Source organism: Drosophila gunungcola, unplaced genomic scaffold (assembly GCF_025200985.1).
Source record: "Drosophila gunungcola strain Sukarami unplaced genomic scaffold, Dgunungcola_SK_2 000060F, whole genome shotgun sequence".
NCBI lineage: Eukaryota > Metazoa > Arthropoda > Insecta > Diptera > Drosophilidae > Drosophila > Drosophila gunungcola.
In genome coordinates, this window is record NW_026453223.1 from 133,426 (window position 1) to 152,145 (window position 18,720).

General features: G+C 37.8%; 5 protein-coding genes across 5 annotated transcripts; 3 read left to right on the forward strand and 2 right to left on the reverse strand.

Moving 5' to 3' along the window:
- Positions 1 to 236: 236 nt before the first annotated feature.
- LOC128264198 (eukaryotic translation initiation factor 5) lies at positions 237 to 2,102 on the reverse strand. The gene is made up of 3 exons (XM_052999580.1): positions 1,876 to 2,102; positions 1,325 to 1,798; positions 237 to 1,257 (listed from the first exon to the last, which is right to left on the reverse strand). Exons 1-3 carry the CDS (start codon positions 2,086 to 2,088, stop codon positions 571 to 573), a joined length of 1,374 nt encoding a protein of 457 aa, XP_052855540.1. The 5' UTR covers positions 2,089 to 2,102; the 3' UTR covers positions 237 to 570.
- Positions 2,103 to 2,258: 156 nt separating this feature from the next.
- On the reverse strand, positions 2,259 to 5,899 carry LOC128264165 (uncharacterized; the record flags this gene model as incomplete). The annotated part of the gene is given in 4 exon segments (XM_052999525.1): positions 2,259 to 2,698; positions 3,860 to 3,945; positions 3,947 to 3,957; positions 5,797 to 5,899. Coding segments are annotated over 4 exon segments (249 nt in total), but the record flags the coding sequence as incomplete, so codon positions are not given.
- Positions 5,900 to 7,568: 1,669 nt separating this feature from the next.
- On the forward strand, positions 7,569 to 12,317 carry LOC128264204 (homeobox protein extradenticle). The gene is made up of 5 exons (XM_052999587.1): positions 7,569 to 7,754; positions 9,092 to 9,385; positions 9,692 to 10,010; positions 10,085 to 10,343; positions 10,419 to 12,317. The coding sequence occupies exons 2-5, from the start codon at positions 9,121 to 9,123 to the stop codon at positions 10,704 to 10,706; spliced, it is 1,131 nt and encodes a 376-aa protein (XP_052855547.1). The 5' UTR covers positions 7,569 to 7,754; positions 9,092 to 9,120; the 3' UTR covers positions 10,707 to 12,317.
- A 1,356-nt stretch (positions 12,318 to 13,673) lies between these two features.
- LOC128264221 (uncharacterized) lies at positions 13,674 to 14,482 on the forward strand. Its single transcript, XM_052999602.1, has 2 exons — positions 13,674 to 13,814; positions 13,883 to 14,482. Exons 1-2 carry the CDS (start codon positions 13,792 to 13,794, stop codon positions 14,172 to 14,174), a joined length of 315 nt encoding a protein of 104 aa, XP_052855562.1. The 5' UTR covers positions 13,674 to 13,791; the 3' UTR covers positions 14,175 to 14,482.
- An 833-nt stretch (positions 14,483 to 15,315) lies between these two features.
- LOC128264194 (moesin/ezrin/radixin homolog 2) lies at positions 15,316 to 18,298 on the forward strand. The gene is made up of 6 exons (XM_052999574.1): positions 15,316 to 15,470; positions 15,591 to 16,421; positions 16,496 to 16,598; positions 16,665 to 16,874; positions 16,938 to 17,174; positions 17,248 to 18,298. Exons 2-6 carry the CDS (start codon positions 15,868 to 15,870, stop codon positions 18,043 to 18,045), a joined length of 1,902 nt encoding a protein of 633 aa, XP_052855534.1. The 5' UTR covers positions 15,316 to 15,470; positions 15,591 to 15,867; the 3' UTR covers positions 18,046 to 18,298.
- Positions 18,299 to 18,720: the final 422 nt, after the last annotated feature.

The window sequence follows — 18,720 nt, forward strand, 5'->3', positions numbered from 1 at the left end:
TGTAGATTCGACTGTGGCTCCTTCAAAAATAGTATCATCATTGTTGCTTAGAAACGTGAAGCTTATCAAAATTAAAATCTTTATTCCATAGGTGTTCCGATCAATTCCATGAAAGCTGCATAATCGACTCCGATACCAACCTAATAGAAAGGACTCAAAACTAAAACTAGAGTTTAAAAGCATATATTGTGTTGATACTGATCAAGAATGGGGTTTACTCGGATTAAGAAAGGTAATTTAAATAAAACCTTTGCAAAGCGACAAAATTACAGTGCGTTTGCATTTTTCCTTTATTTTGTAATATATATGTTGGTGTAATTAAGTTCAGTTATCGTCTATTGTTACAGCGACTTGGGTAATGTATTGCTAACAATTGATTGGTAGTAAAGCGATAAATCAAAGTAAAGCTACCGGGTGCTTAATGGATTTTACAATGAGCACTCGTAGAAACTAAAAATCAAAAAACCACTTGATGATTTAACTCGCTAATTTATATTTCAGTTTGAATTTGCAGATTGCGTTTGTTTGATTTTACTTTTCCAAAATACTCCGGAAGGGAAGCAGCTTCATTTAGATGTCATCAATGTTGATAGCGTCTTCCTCTGGCTCCGCCTGGATGGGGTTAACACGGTATTTGTCCCTTCGCATTGCTTCTTTATCAGATTCATCAGATTCGACAAATTCCTCCTCATCCTCCTCCTCAGAGGATTCGGATTCTTCCTCGGCATTTTTAAGCCACTGGACGAACGGCATCACTTTTTCGTGTATTTCAGCAGCAATTTTCTTGGAGACATGTCGTTTGCTGACTTTCTGTGCCCACTCCAGTATGACCTTTTCCTCGAGTATGTCCAAATCATATAATATTTTAAAGATTCCAGCCACCTTGCTCATTAGAGTACTTGTATGTAGCTCAACTGTTTGCTCAACTCCGCCAATTAAATATCGCTGTGCTTTTGTATTATTAAGCGTGAAGCGAAGAAGCAAGTTACGGTTTTTATGCACATCCTTGATGATGTTTTCAGTAAAAAGCAGCTCAGCAAGGACCAGTGGAGCCTTGTTAAGAATATCCAAACGATCAGCTTCGATGAACAGTTCCTTATGAATTGCTTTATCATCTAATTGCTTCTTGTCCCGCTTATCCTTCACTAATTCATAGAAAATATCAATGCGCTCCTTTTCAGTTTTATCATAGTCATCGGAAATAGTCATGCCCTTAGCACCATCTGTCAGATCTTGCAAACGAGCACGTATAGCCTCCTAATGGTGAAATCGTTATAGTTTAGGAAGCAAGCTAAAATATTTCAAAGAATTTGAAACACCTTACCTTCGAAACATCGACGCTCCATCCTTCATCGTCCTCCTCTTTGTTTTTCTCCGGAATGGCAGCGCTTATTTCCGCTTCGGTTTGAATAGCCTGGTTGGTTCCATTGCCGCCATCCGACTCCCCGCCGGAGTTGTTGGCCAAAGAGTTGTTCGATATGGATCCATCGGAGTTATCGTTCTTTTGCTTCTGCTTCTTGGCACGTTTGCCCTCAGTAAGGGACGATCCTTGGGCGGCCGGATTAAGCGATGGAGGATTTTTCACAATGAACGTGTTCACTTTGTGGTTGACCTTCAGCAGGCCATGGAAGCCACATGCCTTGCATGACTGCGAGATAGTCTGGTTCTTGGCAGATACAGTCAGATTGGTCTCCGGGTTGTCGCATTCGGGACACAACACGAACTTGCGAATAAAGCCATCCAATAAATCTTGGAGCTTGTTGACATCGTGCGATCCATTCACAACAAAGCGCTCGTTCTGTAATGAAATGTTTAACCAGCACATACAGTAACAGCTGAATTAGGTGAGGAATTGGAATTCACTAGTTACGTTACCTTATGATCAAACAGAGTCTGGGCGCCTAGCTCGCATCCAAAGTACTTGGTCGGATAGGTAGCCGGTCGACCTATGGCCCGAGCCACTTCAGCCATGTTAACGAGAACGGTCTTGATGCCGTTGCCCTTGCCTTCTACCTTTGCCTGCAGACGTGGCATCTTATAGCGATAAAAGATGTCCGTCACACTGCGGTTGACGTTTACGGTGGCCATTTTGTAAGCTTTTTGGGTCCAAGGATAATGCTAATTTGGCTTATTGTTCGGGTAATGCTACTAATAGAGGAGGCCAGTGGTATCTATTGGTTGTATGTGGAAGGTATTTTATTGACTTCACGTTTTTCGCTAGTTTGTGATTTTTCCAACTTTCGTTTCCGTTCATTAAATTTTCTTTTTTTTTGTATTGCCGCCGCTTTTCACTTAACAAATGTACTGAGAATAAGCATGAATTGGTATATCTAACCGGTACCGCGAATTAATTGTGCTTTAATTAAACAACGGTGTACATAATTTGTTTGTTTTGTAGATTCAGTAAGAATTGCGTGAGAACAATTTTCATTTAATTGTTTCGCAAAGGTATTATACTCTGTTGTTATTTTGCTGAAGCTTTGGTTGAAATTTGCCTTGGTAAATATTCAGCTATTCTATTTCTTTAATTAAATATATACATATATATCTATATATATATATATATATATATGTATTTATATATATATATATTTATTTATATTGTAAATTTACCAGTTTAAGTCTTTAAAAAATGGCAAAACAACAGGCTCATGTGTACCTGAAGGGCTGTAACTTCCGATGTCTGTTACTCGAAGTCCTGTAAAGACAATATTTCAAAAGATTTTGTAAGTCGCTATACAGAAATCGAATAAGAAAGGGCTGTTACAGTTTCATCTCACTAATTAATCGGTTCTTCTCAGAATACAACACAAGTCAAAAGTGCAATTAAACACTACATATATTACCTTAAAAATTACAATTTCTATTTCTGTAAATTAGTCGAATGACCCTACTACCCTATAAACCAAAACACTACGTGTGTTGGAATATTTTGTACGTTGGGGTTGTGTTTTCTATATTGCATAGCCTCAAACAGCCCCATCACTTGCCAGCATACCTTTGCGTTTTTTGAAGGTAATCTAACTTTTCTGCTTAAATAATTGCTAGCACGAAATGTATAAACTATAAAATAAATGTCTCATAAATCTACATGCAGCGAAGAAAATTTAAATTATTTGGTCAATGCAATTATAATTTAGCTCCTAGTTGTCTTTCCTCAGATATTTAATCAATTTTCGACGGGTATTACATGGATTTGGGGCTATGAAATAATTTCCTTAAGTCTATTACAAACCTAGCCATCTTATGGTCATGTTACAGACATATTTAAAAATTAAAATTCAATCAATGAAAAATATTTACATTTTCTTCCAGTGATGGCATGTGACCGCATAATGCCTACTTAGTTTTAAGTTGTGAGCCAACAATAATTCAAAGTTACAATGACCGAACAAATAAATGCCCCTGAATTTGATAGCCTGATAAAAAGCAAAGCTCTGTATTGAAACTAAGAGTCACCACATTCGCAAATGGAAGGGTGACCAAAGAACCGATTTTTTTAATTCATTATTTTAATCTGTATGCGACTGGGAATGCGCTGCAAATAGAATTTTTTGAAAATAGAATTTTTTGCAAATCTATGCAGTGAAACTTTTGTAATAAATTCCCTAAATAACCACTCAATTTCTCGCCTCGAGAGTAGAAACCCCCTTAAAACTCTAAATTTATTGAACAAATATAGTCTAGTTACAAAAACATTTTAATAAAAATAATAATAATAATAAATTAAGTATTATTTTTTATTTTGAGCCCATTTGATTTGATTTCGGTATTTTGTAAGCGCAGAGCACTTGCAATTCAAAATTAAAATTGGAAAGCGACTAAAAACTGGATTGTTATAACTATGTCGTTGACTTACCGGTGACTTATGGTTCGCCCTTTTGAATTCATGCACAGCTCGAACCCTTTACTCCGTTTTTGTTGAATGAGAAGTGCGGTTTTTTTTTGCTGGTGTTTCTGAAAAATACAATTTCATGAATAAATAACTAACAGTTACTGCATACGAGCTATCAAGCACGCGAGAGTTAATGTGTACTTAAGCTTGCTTAAACCCACAATGCATTTAAACATGGACTCAATTGTACAATTATAAACATAAACAGACACTTTCTTGAAGGCGACCACTACGAAAATTTGAGATCTGATGAGGACACTCCCAGATGAAACTTAATGTGAGCTTATTTCAACGAAAAACTGAACCACAGTAAAAGGCGGTGCACTTAGCTCCATTTATTCTCCGATCAACTTTACAGAATATTGTTACGACTAAGTTTTTTTTAGATTAACTTTTAAAAAGAAGAGGGACGAGGGCACCCGCAAAATAAAGGTTTACGCAGAAAATTTGGGTAGATATTTCTCAAAAATGTTCTACTGGATACTGATAATTTGGTTAAACTGACAACTATTTCATACCGGTTTAGATTCAATCCCCAGTTCTTCTTATCCCAATAAAAGCACAAAGCATTTGCATTAAGTTTAAATCAAATCAACAACACCTGCATATTAAACCATAAGTTTTATAAACCTTTTTTTTCAGGCCTCAATAAAAACTGTAACAATTTTGTGTTGGCATGGTTTTCCTCAAAAATCAGATTAAAATGTAGATAGAAAACCACACGCACAATAAGGAAAGTGGTGTTGAGCACGCGATATTATTAAAATTTCTTCTTCTGTAGCTTTCCTTAAATATAAATTCCGATTTTTTTTGTTTTTTTTTTTTGTGCTGTTGTAGTTTAACTTGTTCGTATTTTTTCAACATTTTGCTTATGATCATGTTAAATGAAAAGCACTAGATATGGATTCTCTATAAGCAAAGATGTTTTAACAATTACAAAACCATTTCAAATAAGTTTTATTTTAGGCTATTAAAAAATAGAAATAACAGATTAATTTATATTTTAAACACCGAAAAAAGGTTATGAGATTCGTTAGATAGCTCTGTAGTTTTATGGATTTTTATAACATTGCATTTTTAGTTTTATAAAAATCGAACGCATATATCAAAACGTAAACGTAAAATAGACATAACTTGTTTTTTGTAGTGACTAGTGTAGCGCTAGGATAGGAACAACAAAAAGTAAATAAATATAGGTATTATGTAAATATACAATATTAATTTCTTTTAAAATAGCAAGGGAATTTAAACTTCGAACATCAATTTTTTTTTTTTTTTTTGCAACTATCTGACTTTATTGACGCGCTTTTTTTGCGTTCTGGTTATTGTGATTTGTAGTTATTGTCAAAATATATGTTTAAACGATTGTGTGCAAGATACGGGTTGGTATTAAAAGACCAAGGGAACCCGGTGCACAACACTTGGCAAAAATATAATCTCAACGGAACCATTTCTTCTGTTCTACATGAGGCGTTAAAGGTACAAAATAAAACCGAATGCATTTTTGTATGCCATAATATATATAAGAAACACTTAATGTGTGCATAGTGTTATAATTTTTAAAAATAAAAATATTTAAAGTTTAGCACGAGACCAGCTTAAAACACAAACTAAATCTTGTTTCCTACTTTGGTCGATATTAAAATGCACTTATATTTTTGTTTTGAAGAAATACTGGAATTAAATGGGGTTGATTTTAGTTACCATATAATGGAAAAGTTTGGAAGCAACCCAAAAAACAATAAAAAATACATCACTCCCTCGCACTTTTTTTGTACTTTTTAACACTGCAAATCGCCATATGTTCTCGAATAGTTATTAAATAGAATATTACGAACTAAACTGACATAGATGTGGAATGCAAAGGGATTTAACGATTTAATGGGTTCGTTGTTACTTACCACCGTATCTTTCAAAGTCATATAAGATTTTGTTTCCCCTCCTTGGGGTGCGCAATGCCAGTTCGCAAATTAGACAAAGATATCTTACTCTCGGGTATTCTTTGTTAAGTCAATCGGAAATTGACTCAAAAAATATATAAATAAAAAACAAACAAATCGATCTTTCACAAGAATTTGGTAGGTTTTATCAGCGATCCAGTGCTAATATTACTAGGGGCGCTTTAATCGCACAAATTGAAATTTTGGTCTCAACTTTTCTGCAAAGGGAAAGAAAATAAAATTAGGAATGCGCATGAACGAGCATATGTATACCACTCGGTATACTTTGCATTGCTGACATTACATTACTCAACTATTTAGTTAAAAAAAAGGTTAATATAATACGCAAGTACATACATATATATTTTTTCTTATGTATTCAAACGTATAAAGTATGTATTGCATGAAATATAAAGTATAGTTTTTTAATTCAAACGATAATTTTTTGTATTTATAGATTAAGTTAAATTCCTATCGGACGTAAGCCTAACACAACGTTATTAAAAGTAATGGAAAGCTTATTTGCCCAATAAATGTATATTTTCATGCACGTATGCATTTACATATGGATGGAAGCCACGCCATTTAAACTTTTGAGGTTGTGTTCGTTAAACTCTTTCACTTTTCTATACCTTTTTTTCTTCAATATTACATAAACGCGTTGCTTGTGACAATCAAAGTAAATTAATAATTTTGCTTAATAAACCATTCAGGAATATATATTCTCCAAAGATGAACATACGACTCTACGTCACTGCACAATATAATGTCTAACTTAGGGGTGCATTCAATGATTATCGATTGGTCAAAAATATGTTGAAAATTATCTATACATATTTCACACTAATATTTTTACGTCATTTTGGTACAGCGCAATAAAGAAACAATTGGGGAGAATAAAATTTATTTTTGGGCATTCCCCTAAGTGTCGAATTCAAATGCTTAATGAGTGGCGTTTTCTGCTCAACATATTTTATAATACTATATAATTTATATTAATTTGTCTGTATATTTTTAATGTAAGAAATTACCCACTTTATCCCATAACTGCACGACTAAAATTATTAAAACTTGTTGATTTTCTGCTAGTTTTAAAAGATTTTTACTATTTTGTTCTTGTTATGTTTGAGCTGGTCTAGAAACGAAATCATCCGTGTTTTTTTTTTCAAATATGTCATAAGACATTACGACATAACGCAATTAATTAACATTATTATTAAACTACAGCTAGCATAAATTGCAATTCTGCTTTAAATCACCATAATAGTCAATTCAGCTGGAGGCGAAGTGTTTTTTTTTTATTTCTGATAAATTTAAGCTTATTGGTCAAGAGCATTAAATGGTATAAAGGACCACTGTAAAAAGTGTGCTCACTGAACTATTGGATGGCAGATAAAAAATCCCAACTATTCCACTGTTATCATGAATATTGATTAGTTACGCTACTTAATAGTTTATTAATTATAATATAAAGTAATCAACTAAACGTTTGCATAGTTGTCCAATAACTTTGATATTTTATTATTAGATCCGACATTATCTGTTTTTGAAAGATGAGTTGGATGGAGATCAGAACGAATCGGAAAAGATCATGCGGCAGTGTACATACGCTATTATAAAAATAATATAAAAGTATCGATTTATTTTGTTTCGGCTATAAAAATAAGTTGTTAAAAATATATTCGTTACAGAAAATAGTTATCGATATTTTCATACTTCCTGACTACCTTTTTCATATCGATTTATTTTTCTGAGTATACAGAACGTACTTTCATTTCGTTGTTTTACAAAAAATAATATTTTTATATACTTGCGGATATTTAAATCGGCAAAAAATGCGTCGCTAAATTATTGTGAATCTAATGGTATAGACGACTCGCTCAGCAAATATATAATAAAGGCAATCACGACGAAAACTCGTGAGTACCCATTACCAAATGGACGCTTCTAAATACTTACATGAATAGATACATGTTTACATACATATGTATATCGATGTGTACTATACATCTTGTTATAAACAGTTTAGAATTATTCTGACGTAATAAACACCCAAAAATGTAAACCCAATAGTTTTTAAACCATTTTTAACAATATAAAGATAATAATTAACAAAAAACGAGCATGTATACATGCATACATGTACATACATACTTACCTGGGCAGGTTTTACTGAAGCTTGATTATTTTTGGTGTTCTGCTACCACGAATCATACGTACTTACATGTGTATATATGTATGTATGTACATTATACGTTGTGATTACACTCGGCATCATATCGTTTTATTGCTTGATAAATTATTTAGAAAGTGTTAATTTTACAGCAAATATGTACAGGATGTCTTATTTTTTCATAAATAACAATAACAACAAATAGCCCAAAGTTTAATAATTTTGGGAACAGGTGATTATTGCGTTTACAATGATTTTTCAATATTTCTACTCGCCGTATTTTGATTGAATTTACTTCTCAGTGCTTTTAACGCAGTTTTTTTTTCAATCGGATAAACAACAGTCTTGTAAATATTAAATGGAATGGAAGAATGGATCTATTTCTTGTTGAAAAGAGCAAATTTCTTGTATTTCTGAAGTGTTTTTTTTTTAGCTTAAAACTGGATGTAAAATGGCTTACAACTTAAAGTACATATAGAGATAAGGCAAATAAATTTAAAAAAAAGACCAATAAAATCAATATACCGGGGTGTAATGAAACAAAATAATTTTTTTCAAATGGAGTAATCATATCAAACCGAATTTTTTGTTTTTAAATCCGCTTAAGATCTTGTCTTAGGTAAAATTGTTTGAAGATTAGCTTTTTTCATGGATTGCCAAATTAGATTTGAAAGTATCTTTATAAAACCGACCATATGCACAGAATGTTGAAATTTGTCAATTCCTTCGATATGAAATAAAAGGCCTAAGAAACTTTAAAATCTTTCGAAGACATTTTTAGGGCGTCCTCAGAATAACATTAAAAATTCTTAAATTCCTTTTTGTTGGTTGTGTCAAGGAAACATTTTTTGATTTGCCTGAAATTAAACTTTCCAGTGTTAAACTTACTTTTAGCTTATGATTTGAAAACTCGCAATATAATACGCAGTGCTCTGAAAATACATTTTGACAATAAATTAAGGTTTGTGTTTTCTATTAAATTTTTGTGTACACTTTGATACAGATAACAGCTTGATGTAAGCTTAGCTTTATCATGAAATTTGGCATTATTTACTATATTTTTGTTGTTTGTTTTCATTACAGAAATAATTGCTGAAATTATTTGGTGAGTCATGGAGGATCCAAATCGCATGTTGGCTCACACCGGTGGCATGATGGCGCCACAAGGATATGGTTTGTCTGGCCAGGACGATGGTCAAAATACTGGCAGCGAAAACGAGGTGCGCAAGCAAAAGGACATTGGCGAGATATTGCAACAAATAATGAGCATCTCGGAACAATCGCTTGACGAGGCACAAGCCAGAAAACACACGCTTAACTGTCACCGGATGAAGCCGGCACTGTTCTCCGTACTGTGCGAAATTAAGGAGAAGACTGGTATGTTCAAAATATTAATCTCAATAGGGCAGATCATTCTCAAACTGTTAATTTAATATGAAATTACATGTCCACAATATAAATAATACAAAACAATTTATGTAAGTCTTAGAATCAACGGCAGACTCATAAGTACCAAACTTAGTTTTCAAACTTAAGAAACACATTTAAAAGTCATAAAATTACCATCAAAACATATTTACAAACTCTTTGGTTTAACTCGAAAGGTATACTGACTTTGGCTAGCCTAAATTAACTACAATTTCCTCTTTTCCTAACAACCAACATCACCTTCTATTTTTCTAGTCCTTTCAATTCGCAATACTCAGGAGGAGGAGCCACCAGATCCACAACTCATGAGATTGGACAACATGCTTATTGCCGAGGGCGTGGCAGGACCCGAAAAAGGAGGTGGCGGAGCGGCTGCTGCATCTGCTGCTGCGGCCAGCCAGGGTGGATCCTTGTCCATAGATGGTGCTGACAATGCCATTGAGCATTCCGACTACCGTGCCAAGCTGGCACAGATTCGTCAAATATATCATCAAGAGTTGGAGAAATATGAGCAGGCATGCAACGAATTCACCACGCATGTTATGAATCTTTTACGTGAACAGAGTCGCACGAGGTTAGTATAAAGCGCGGATTTGTGTGGTAGATTTAAATATTAATTAATGTTCCGGTGCGGCATAATTATTTCAGACCGATTACACCAAAGGAAATTGAACGAATGGTGCAGATCATTCACAAAAAGTTTAGTTCCATACAAATGCAGTTGAAGCAGTCGACCTGTGAGGCTGTAATGATTCTACGTTCGCGTTTCTTGGACGCTCGTCGTAAGCGCCGTAACTTCAGTAAGCAGGCGTCCGAAATTCTCAATGAGTACTTCTATAGTCACTTGAGTAACCCATATCCATCCGAAGAGGCCAAAGAAGAGTTGGCACGAAAATGTGGCATAACGGTGAGTTGTTAACTTAATTTTGCGCTTTATTTCAGCATGTTATAATACGCAACAATACCCACTCATCTGCGCCAGGTCTCCCAAGTATCCAATTGGTTTGGCAACAAGCGAATTCGCTATAAGAAGAACATTGGAAAGGCACAAGAGGAGGCCAATTTGTATGCGGCTAAGAAGGCTGCAGGCGCTTCACCGTATTCCATGGCTGGTCCTCCGAGTGGGACAACCACACCCATGATGTCACCCGCTCCCCCGCAGGATTCAATGGGCTATCCAATGGGCTCGGGCGGCTACGACCAGCAGCAACCGTACGACAACAGCATGGGTGGATATGATCCCAATCTCCACCAGGATCTAAGCCCCTGAGGATCAGGGCTGTGAACCACTCCGAATCGGAGACTCCCTCATACAGTTGCGGTCAAAATAACTGCACTGAAAATCTATCATGCAGTTTCTTCCTAATTATGTTTTCTTAGGGCGCTTGTAAGATGCACTCTTTATACAAAATACAGTTTATATTTGCTCTTTTGCTAGGACCAACAATCCCGAAGTTAAACACAACTGTTTAACTACGCTTCCTTTTTTTTTGCAATCAGTCAGTTAAGCTTAAAATTCCTTTAAATTTAGGTATAGTTCAGATAGACATACGTGAGTAGAGTAAAAGAAAAATTTCAACTAAATTGTGTTTGCTAGATTTTTTATGTCAAAAACATTGCTTCTCTAAAAAAAATGAGTACGATAACACAATTTATTTCTAAATGGCGCAGTTTCCTGACTAAAACCCGAAACTATTCAACAATTTAAGCAGGATATGCCGTTAAGGTATTAAGGTCATATATATGCCCTTCATTATTGATACAAATGTTAGCATGTTCGCAACATGTAAACTGTAAAATAAATAAATACGTAATTTTTGTTTTAAGCAAGTATACTTTTTGGCCCAACTGATATCGGAGTTAAGTCGTAACATAAATTCTTGAAAGAATTATAATCAATGCAGAGACTTCTGTAGGACACCATTAGCTTATATATTAACCATTGAAAACATATTCAAAGAAACTCAAATTAACTAATAGTATACGATATATTTACAAAGAATGGAGGCATAGTTTCAGTGCTTTTACTTTGACCGCAGCTGTGTATAAATATATTTTAATACATTTACCTATATTTGCGGGTATATACAAATATTGCATGTGTAAATCATACTATGACGGTTCTTTTGGCTACAGTACGTATACGACAGCAAAATAGTGTTTACTAAATTTAAATCTGTACGAAATTTTAACTTGAACAATACGAAACTAAACCATGTATACGATGTATATCAAATAAATAAATAATACATGTTTTTGTTATCCGCACACGTCAACTAATAACAAATATTTTTAATGTAAAAACGGTAAAGTCTTGGAAAAATAAGTGTCCCATTCCTAACGAAAGGCGAATTTTGCTGCATTGGATTCGATTTTTTTGATTGAAAAACAAGTGTATTGAAAAACTTATTTGTTAATTTTTAATATGTGTTTTATTACATAATACAAAGTATATTATTTTGAGAATGTGCTGGTTACATTATTTTCGATTATTTGAAGTTGTCATTAATTTAAATGATTTTTAAGTGGTTTCTTTACCTTAAAACTTTTTTTCTATTAATTTAATTGCATTGCAGACTTAAAATATAAATAAATGCCGAAAAATTCGTCATTCGCTTCGAATGAAATAGACAGGAATCTTTGCCTATATTAAAATGGATATCAAAACAGATAATTTAAAACAATACAAACACGATTATAATTTTAACTGAAAAATAACATTTGTCAACGCCCGTCTTTCGCTCACATAACGGTCAAATGAAACCATTCAATGTATTTCAGTAAGATAAGGTACTGCATTAAAATTTTTGGATAACAATAGAAAAATATATAAATACACAACTTTACACAAATAACTTAATAAATAAAATCGTAGTATTCATTTATGGTCTCATGGGAATAATCAAGGCCCCTATTGGTCTTCCTTTTTTTTAGGGAATAAAAATACAAGTCAAAAGTTTGACGTTAAAGTATCTATAGGCGACATGAAACAGCCATGTCCGTGGAACGGACATGATCGGAAACATTATCATATAGCTAAAAAAAAAAGTTGGAAAAAAATTTAAAACAAAAATATTCGACTTATCCCTCGCCTATTCTTCTAAATAATTACCAAAACAAAACAAAAAGCTGGCAATAAAAAGGACATTGACAAATTGTAAGCGAGTTAAACCCGATACTCGTAGATTAAAAGGGTATTCTGTATTCGTTGAAATGTAAGTAACGGGAAGAAGGAAGCGTTTTCGACCCTACAGGATATATATTCTTGATCTAGCCGACCATAGCCGAGTCGAGCTAGCCCTGCCCGTTAAACGTTGAGCTCTCTGAAACCATAAAGGCTAGAGATTTGGGATTTAAAATGTAGATTCTAGTTAAACAAACATTTTTCGGCAAATGGCGCCACCAAAAACCCCTTTATTTTCAGGGGGCATATTTTTTATTTTGAAATTGGTTAGTTGAGCAACGGGTGGGTATCTAATAGTTGCGTCACTCATCTTTTCTTTATTTATGTATATTTATTTATGTGTGTTATTAATAAATATATCAATCAACCTGGTTCTCGACTTCAGACCAATAAAGACACGAAAATAATTTTAGAATAACGCTTTTGGTTAATCGTATAACAAATTAAGGTGTTTCTATAACAAAATTCAAGATTTAAAAAAGGTATTTTTGACGACTAAATAGAATAGCTTAAGATTTTAAAGAAATTTTCAATTTAAGGGAACGGCTAAAAATGGTTAAACAGCTGACCCGCGTTCTGAGAACTTAAAAAACAATTTTAAAACCATTCGTAATACAAAACAACTAAAATTATACTTTCTCATTTGATTTCATAGTAAAAATTCCGTGAGGGTTGACATGGCTATAGATAGACAACTCTGGTTTTCAACAATTGAATGGCTGAATTGATAATATTTAAATTTGTATAGAACGGCTGGCAAACAGTTAACCGATATGCAACAATAAGAGTTGTTAAGAGAATACCCAAAAGAGTATAACAATGTTTTTCTAGTTTTTTGTATTTAAATATTTTGGGTTTTCCCCAAAAACGACTGAATCTCTGAGTTGCTGAAAATTTAGCAGGAATTTCAGAGATTTACTCATAGATTATGTCGTTTAGGGAATTCCCAAATCATTAAAAACAAAAATCATTGAAAATAAAATACTAACGGTATATTTGATAGAATCAAATGGTATATTTTGACAATCCCGATGGCATATCTCAAAGTAAAATTTGAACGGTCTCGCGGTCACACTGCTGGAAGTGAACAAGGGAAACGAGAGAACGACGGAACGAAAGAACAAAACAACTGAATAAACCAATAAAAAGCAACGCAACTCATTGGCCTGGAATGGCTGGATTTCTGAAGACACGGTTTGTGGGTTCAGCTGGGCTCTGGGACTCACTCCGCCTAATGTTATGTCCCAACTCCGTACCAACAGGAAACGCAGCCGGGAGGACGACCTGCCATGCGAGTCCACGCCCCTGTCGAAGCGCATCAACAACCTGCACCTGAACTACGACGACGGGAACAGCAGCAGCAGTAGCAGCTGCAGCATCCCGCCCCTTCCAGGAGGAGCTGGTGGCCCCGAGACAGGCCCCTCCGGAAGCGGAGTCGCCACCGGGTACGAGTACAACCCGGAGCTGGGCGCCGAGCAGAACCCGTACTACTACGAGAAGAACAAGATGCTGTACGATCTGCACATGGAGCGGACCAAGAGGAGCAGCCAGTAGCCAGGAGTCCGGTACCCCTGGCACCAGCCGCCATTTAAGTGCCAATCCGAGTTCTCTGCCACAACAACAACTCTAGGTAGTCCTAGTTCTTAGCATAGTTCTCCTCCGTTCATCCTAGTGTTTGCACGGATCCGGAGACGAAGATCCTCAGCACTTGCATTTGTGTGATAAGCATTAGCATCGCCTCGGATGCGGCAAGAATACTACTAGAAATCGAGCCAAGACTTCCCCAAGCACGCACATATAGCCTAAGTCGTATAGTTATTAAGCTGGATTGTTACTCAAACAATCGAAGACACCCAAAATTATTTTTTTTTTTTTCAATTTATTGCCCTATAGAAGGAATCGGTCGGTAGGCATGTGAGGCTAAAATGGAATTTGGGATCGTATTGGGTCATTTGTTGAGTCGCTGGAGGTGTAAAAAACAAGCTACAGCGACCTGAAAAAATACATGCTGTGCTCCTTTCTAAAGACAGTTGATAATTTATATACCCATAAACATATTTCGCTTATTTCTCAGATCTTGAAGATTGGCACGTGTTTGTAAATGCATATTAATAAATTATTAAAAAAAAAAACAATATTGATTTAGCATGCACATATTTAAAAAAAATAACTTCGGTTGAATTTAGCGCTCAATCATGCAATTAGCCATTAAAATATTTAAAAATTATTAAGCCGCTGTCAAAGTGGCAACGCCATATGTAGTTTTAGTATTTTTATTTTCTCATTTCACCTGGACAAAAAGCACACACCGAAATCGTTTGACATCTACTGATCTGATCTTGTTCTAATAATCCTAATTAAGTTTCGGTTATTGTGTCCAAATTTTCATTTAACTTTTGATCCAAAAATAATATTTTTGACAAAATATGTTATCGGGCCTTCACTTTTTTGGGATATAAATGTGAGTAAAACTTTAAGTCCCAATTTCTTGTTTATAAGCTTAAAGTCGAAAAAATTCGAAATTCGTCAGGTAAAAACCTACTTTTAGCTTACCATAAGCACGAGAATACGGTCCCAAAAACACCTCATTATTTTTTTTTCTACAGCTGTTAAAACAGTAGTTATAAATCAGCTTCATGAACACCCCTAATAAATTTTAATTGCGGCTTGCATTTCCAGGGAGCTTTGTCAAATGGGTAATTTCCAAAAATGCACAGCTGGTCACACTGTTCACGTTCATGCCGCGCACATAGCAAACTTCGCGAACAATTGTAAATGCAGTGCAAGCTACTGAGCGATTTGGCCCCCTGCCGAGCACCATAGATGTAAAACGCCTTTTGCCAATCCGTGGTAAGTTGTCCCACTGCCAGGAGACGAAGTCCAGTGCAGAGCACTGCCGCCATCCGCAGTTCTCGAAACGCACACCCGCATGAGCGAAGTGACTTACTCTTTCTTTCTCTCGCGGCGCAGCCTTCAGCCCAGAAATTGCCATTGCCCGGAGCACCAAATTGCATGCAAAATGAGGCAGTCCGCGACTAGCGAGGATTGCAGGAGCAGCAACCAGGAGGCGGACCACTAGCTGGCACAGGAGCAGCAGCATCAGCAGTAGCAAGTGGAGCAACAAGTCCACCCTGCACGCAACAAGTTAACATAGGGGGGTCCAATACATCCCCAACCCCGAAGAGCAACCCCATTTGAGAATCCCACATCACAGCGGCCACACATCACATCACATCACATAATCGCGATGAGCCTCTTCGGCACCAAGAAGAACCGATCCCTGTCGGTGCGAGTGAGCACCTTCGACTCGGAGCTGGAATTCAAGCTGGAGCCGCGCGCCTCCGGGCAGGATCTGTTCGACCTGGTGTGCCGCACCATCGGTCTGCGCGAGTCCTGGTACTTCGGGCTGCAGTACGTCGACACGCGCAGCAATGTCTCCTGGCTGAAGATGGAGAAGCGGGTGCGGGACCAGCGCGTCGAGCTGCATGCCAGCAACAATGTGTACGTCTTTAGTTTCTACGCCAAGTTCTTTCCGGAGAACGTCAGCGAGGAACTGATCCAGGAGATCACGCAGCACCTGTTCTTCCTGCAGGTGAAGCAGAGCATCCTCTCCATGGACATCTACTGCCGGCCGGAGGCGTCCGTGCTCCTGGCCTCGTACGCGGTGCATGTGCAATACGGTCCCTATGACTACGAGACCTACAAGGACGGCATGTTGGCCGGGGGCGAGCTTCTGCCCAAGGGAGTGACCGATCAGTACCAGATGACGCCCGAGATGTGGGAGGAGCGCATCAAGACTTGGTGGGTGGCACACAAACAAACAGTACCCTAAATCAAGCTACTAACTGAAGGTGTTTTCTTTCCTTCCCACCCAGGTACATGGACCACGAGCCCATGACGCGCGACGAGGTGGAGATGGAGTACCTGAAGATCGCACAGGACCTGGACATGTACGGAGTCAACTACTTTCCTATTACAGTGAGTGGGCGCATTGCCTAATGCTGGGCCGAGTGAATCTAATCATTTGTGTGCACTCCTCACCAGAATAAGAACAAAACCAAATTGTGGCTGGGCGTCACCTCCGTGGGCCTGAACATTTACGACGAGCGCGACAAGCTAACGCCAAAGACCACGTTCCAGTGGAACGAGATACGACACGTCAGCTTCGACGACAAGAAGTTCACTATTCGCCTGGTGGACGCCAAAGTCTCGAATTTCATATTTTACTCGCAGGACTTGCACATCAACAAGATGGTAAGCAGTCAGTTTTGAATGGAGAATAGAGTTTGAGGGAGAGTTTGTCACCGTTCTTGGCAGATCCTTGACCTGTGCAAGGGCAACCACGATCTGTACATGCGGCGACGCAAGCCAGACACCATGGAAATCCAGCAGATGAAGGCCCAAGCCAAGGAGGAGAAGCAGCGCCGCCAGATCGAGCGCAAGAAGTTCATCAGGGAGAAGAAGCTGCGCGAGAAGGCGGAGCACGAACGCTACGAGCTGGAGAAGAGCATGGAGCATCTGCAGAACGAGATGCGCATGGCCAGCGACGCGCTGGTAACTGAACTGCTTCCACAACGCCTCCTCTTTAAAGACTCTTGAATGATAGTGTATTTGTTTGCCCTTATAGCGACGTTCCGAGGAGACCAAGGAGCTGTACTTCGAGAAGAGCCGCGTCAACGAGGAGCAGATGCAGCTGACCGAGTGCAAGGCGAACCACTTCAAGACGGAAATGGACCGGCTGCGCGAGCGGCAGATGAAGATCGAGCGGGAGAAACACGACCTGGAGAAGAAGATCCGCGACGCTGACTTCTATGTGCACCAGCTGACGGTGGAGAACGACAAGCGGGAGGCCGAGACGGAGAAGCTGCGCAAGGAGCTGATCTGCGCCAAAATGGCCGAGCGCGAGGCCACCGCCCGCCTGCTGAACTTCCTCAATAGCGGCCGCAAGTCCTCCACGGACAGCCTGCTGACCAGCTCCAGTGTATCGCATGCGGCGAACACGACGTCCAGCATGGCGGCCATCAGCACGCCTTCGCTGACCACCAGTAGCTCAACCAATGACATGGAGACGGCCGGCGGTGCCGAGCTGACCACCCACTATCTGGCCCAGGGCGACAACTCCAGCGGCATCTCGGACGACTTTGAGCCCAAGGAGTTCATACTGACCGACAACGAGATGGAGCAGATAACCAACGAGATGGAGCGCAACCATCTCGAGTACCTGCGCAACTCCAAGAAGCAGGTGCAGAACCAGCTCCAGACCCTGCGCTCCGAGATTGCGCCTCACAAGATTGAGGAGAACCAGAGCAACCTGGACATCCTCAGCGAGGCGCAGATCAAGGCCGGCGAGAACAAGTACTCCACGCTCAAGAAGCTCAAGTCCGGCTCCACCAAGGCGCGGGTGGCCTTCTTCGAGGAGCTTTGACCTCCTGCTTGAGGCGCCTTCATTATGACTAATCCCCCATCATCTAGCTGTACGATACTTGTACTTGTATTTGGTTTGTGTGCCTGAGTGCGTGCTAGAGGGTGTGAGTGCCTTAACCGTAGTTGTAATATACACTGTACTAAATGTTTTTCGATTGTTCACTCAAGCCGCTGCTGTAATAAACCAAAACTAAAAGGCCTGGACCACATAGCCACACATATGTATGTTGTGTGCAGGCCCAAAGATAGAAAAATCTGTGTGATCATGTGAGCGGGGATGACCTTGGTTAGTTAGCAATTTGAATCCGAAAAAGAGGGAAGTATATATGTACTTCAACATCTTAAACATATGAGGCGTTCCAATAATGTAAACAACCAATAGGCAAACTCAAAACAGTCAACTAAACTAAAAATTCAATTACTGCATAAAGTTGAAAAAAACAGTATAGCTTTATACACTCTTTTGCAAGTTCTCATCGAAAAGAAGGAAAAAGAATTAATTTTTACTGGCCTTAGCAGCTAAATTAGCGTCAGCGATTGATATAGGAGACATCTTTCCGCTTAAATATTTAGAAGCCTGAATTAAAAAGTTTTTTAAGGGGACAATTAACATTCACTGGACATCTTAAAAAACAGATTTAAATAGGGCGTATTTTTTATTTTTTGCTGTTAAGGG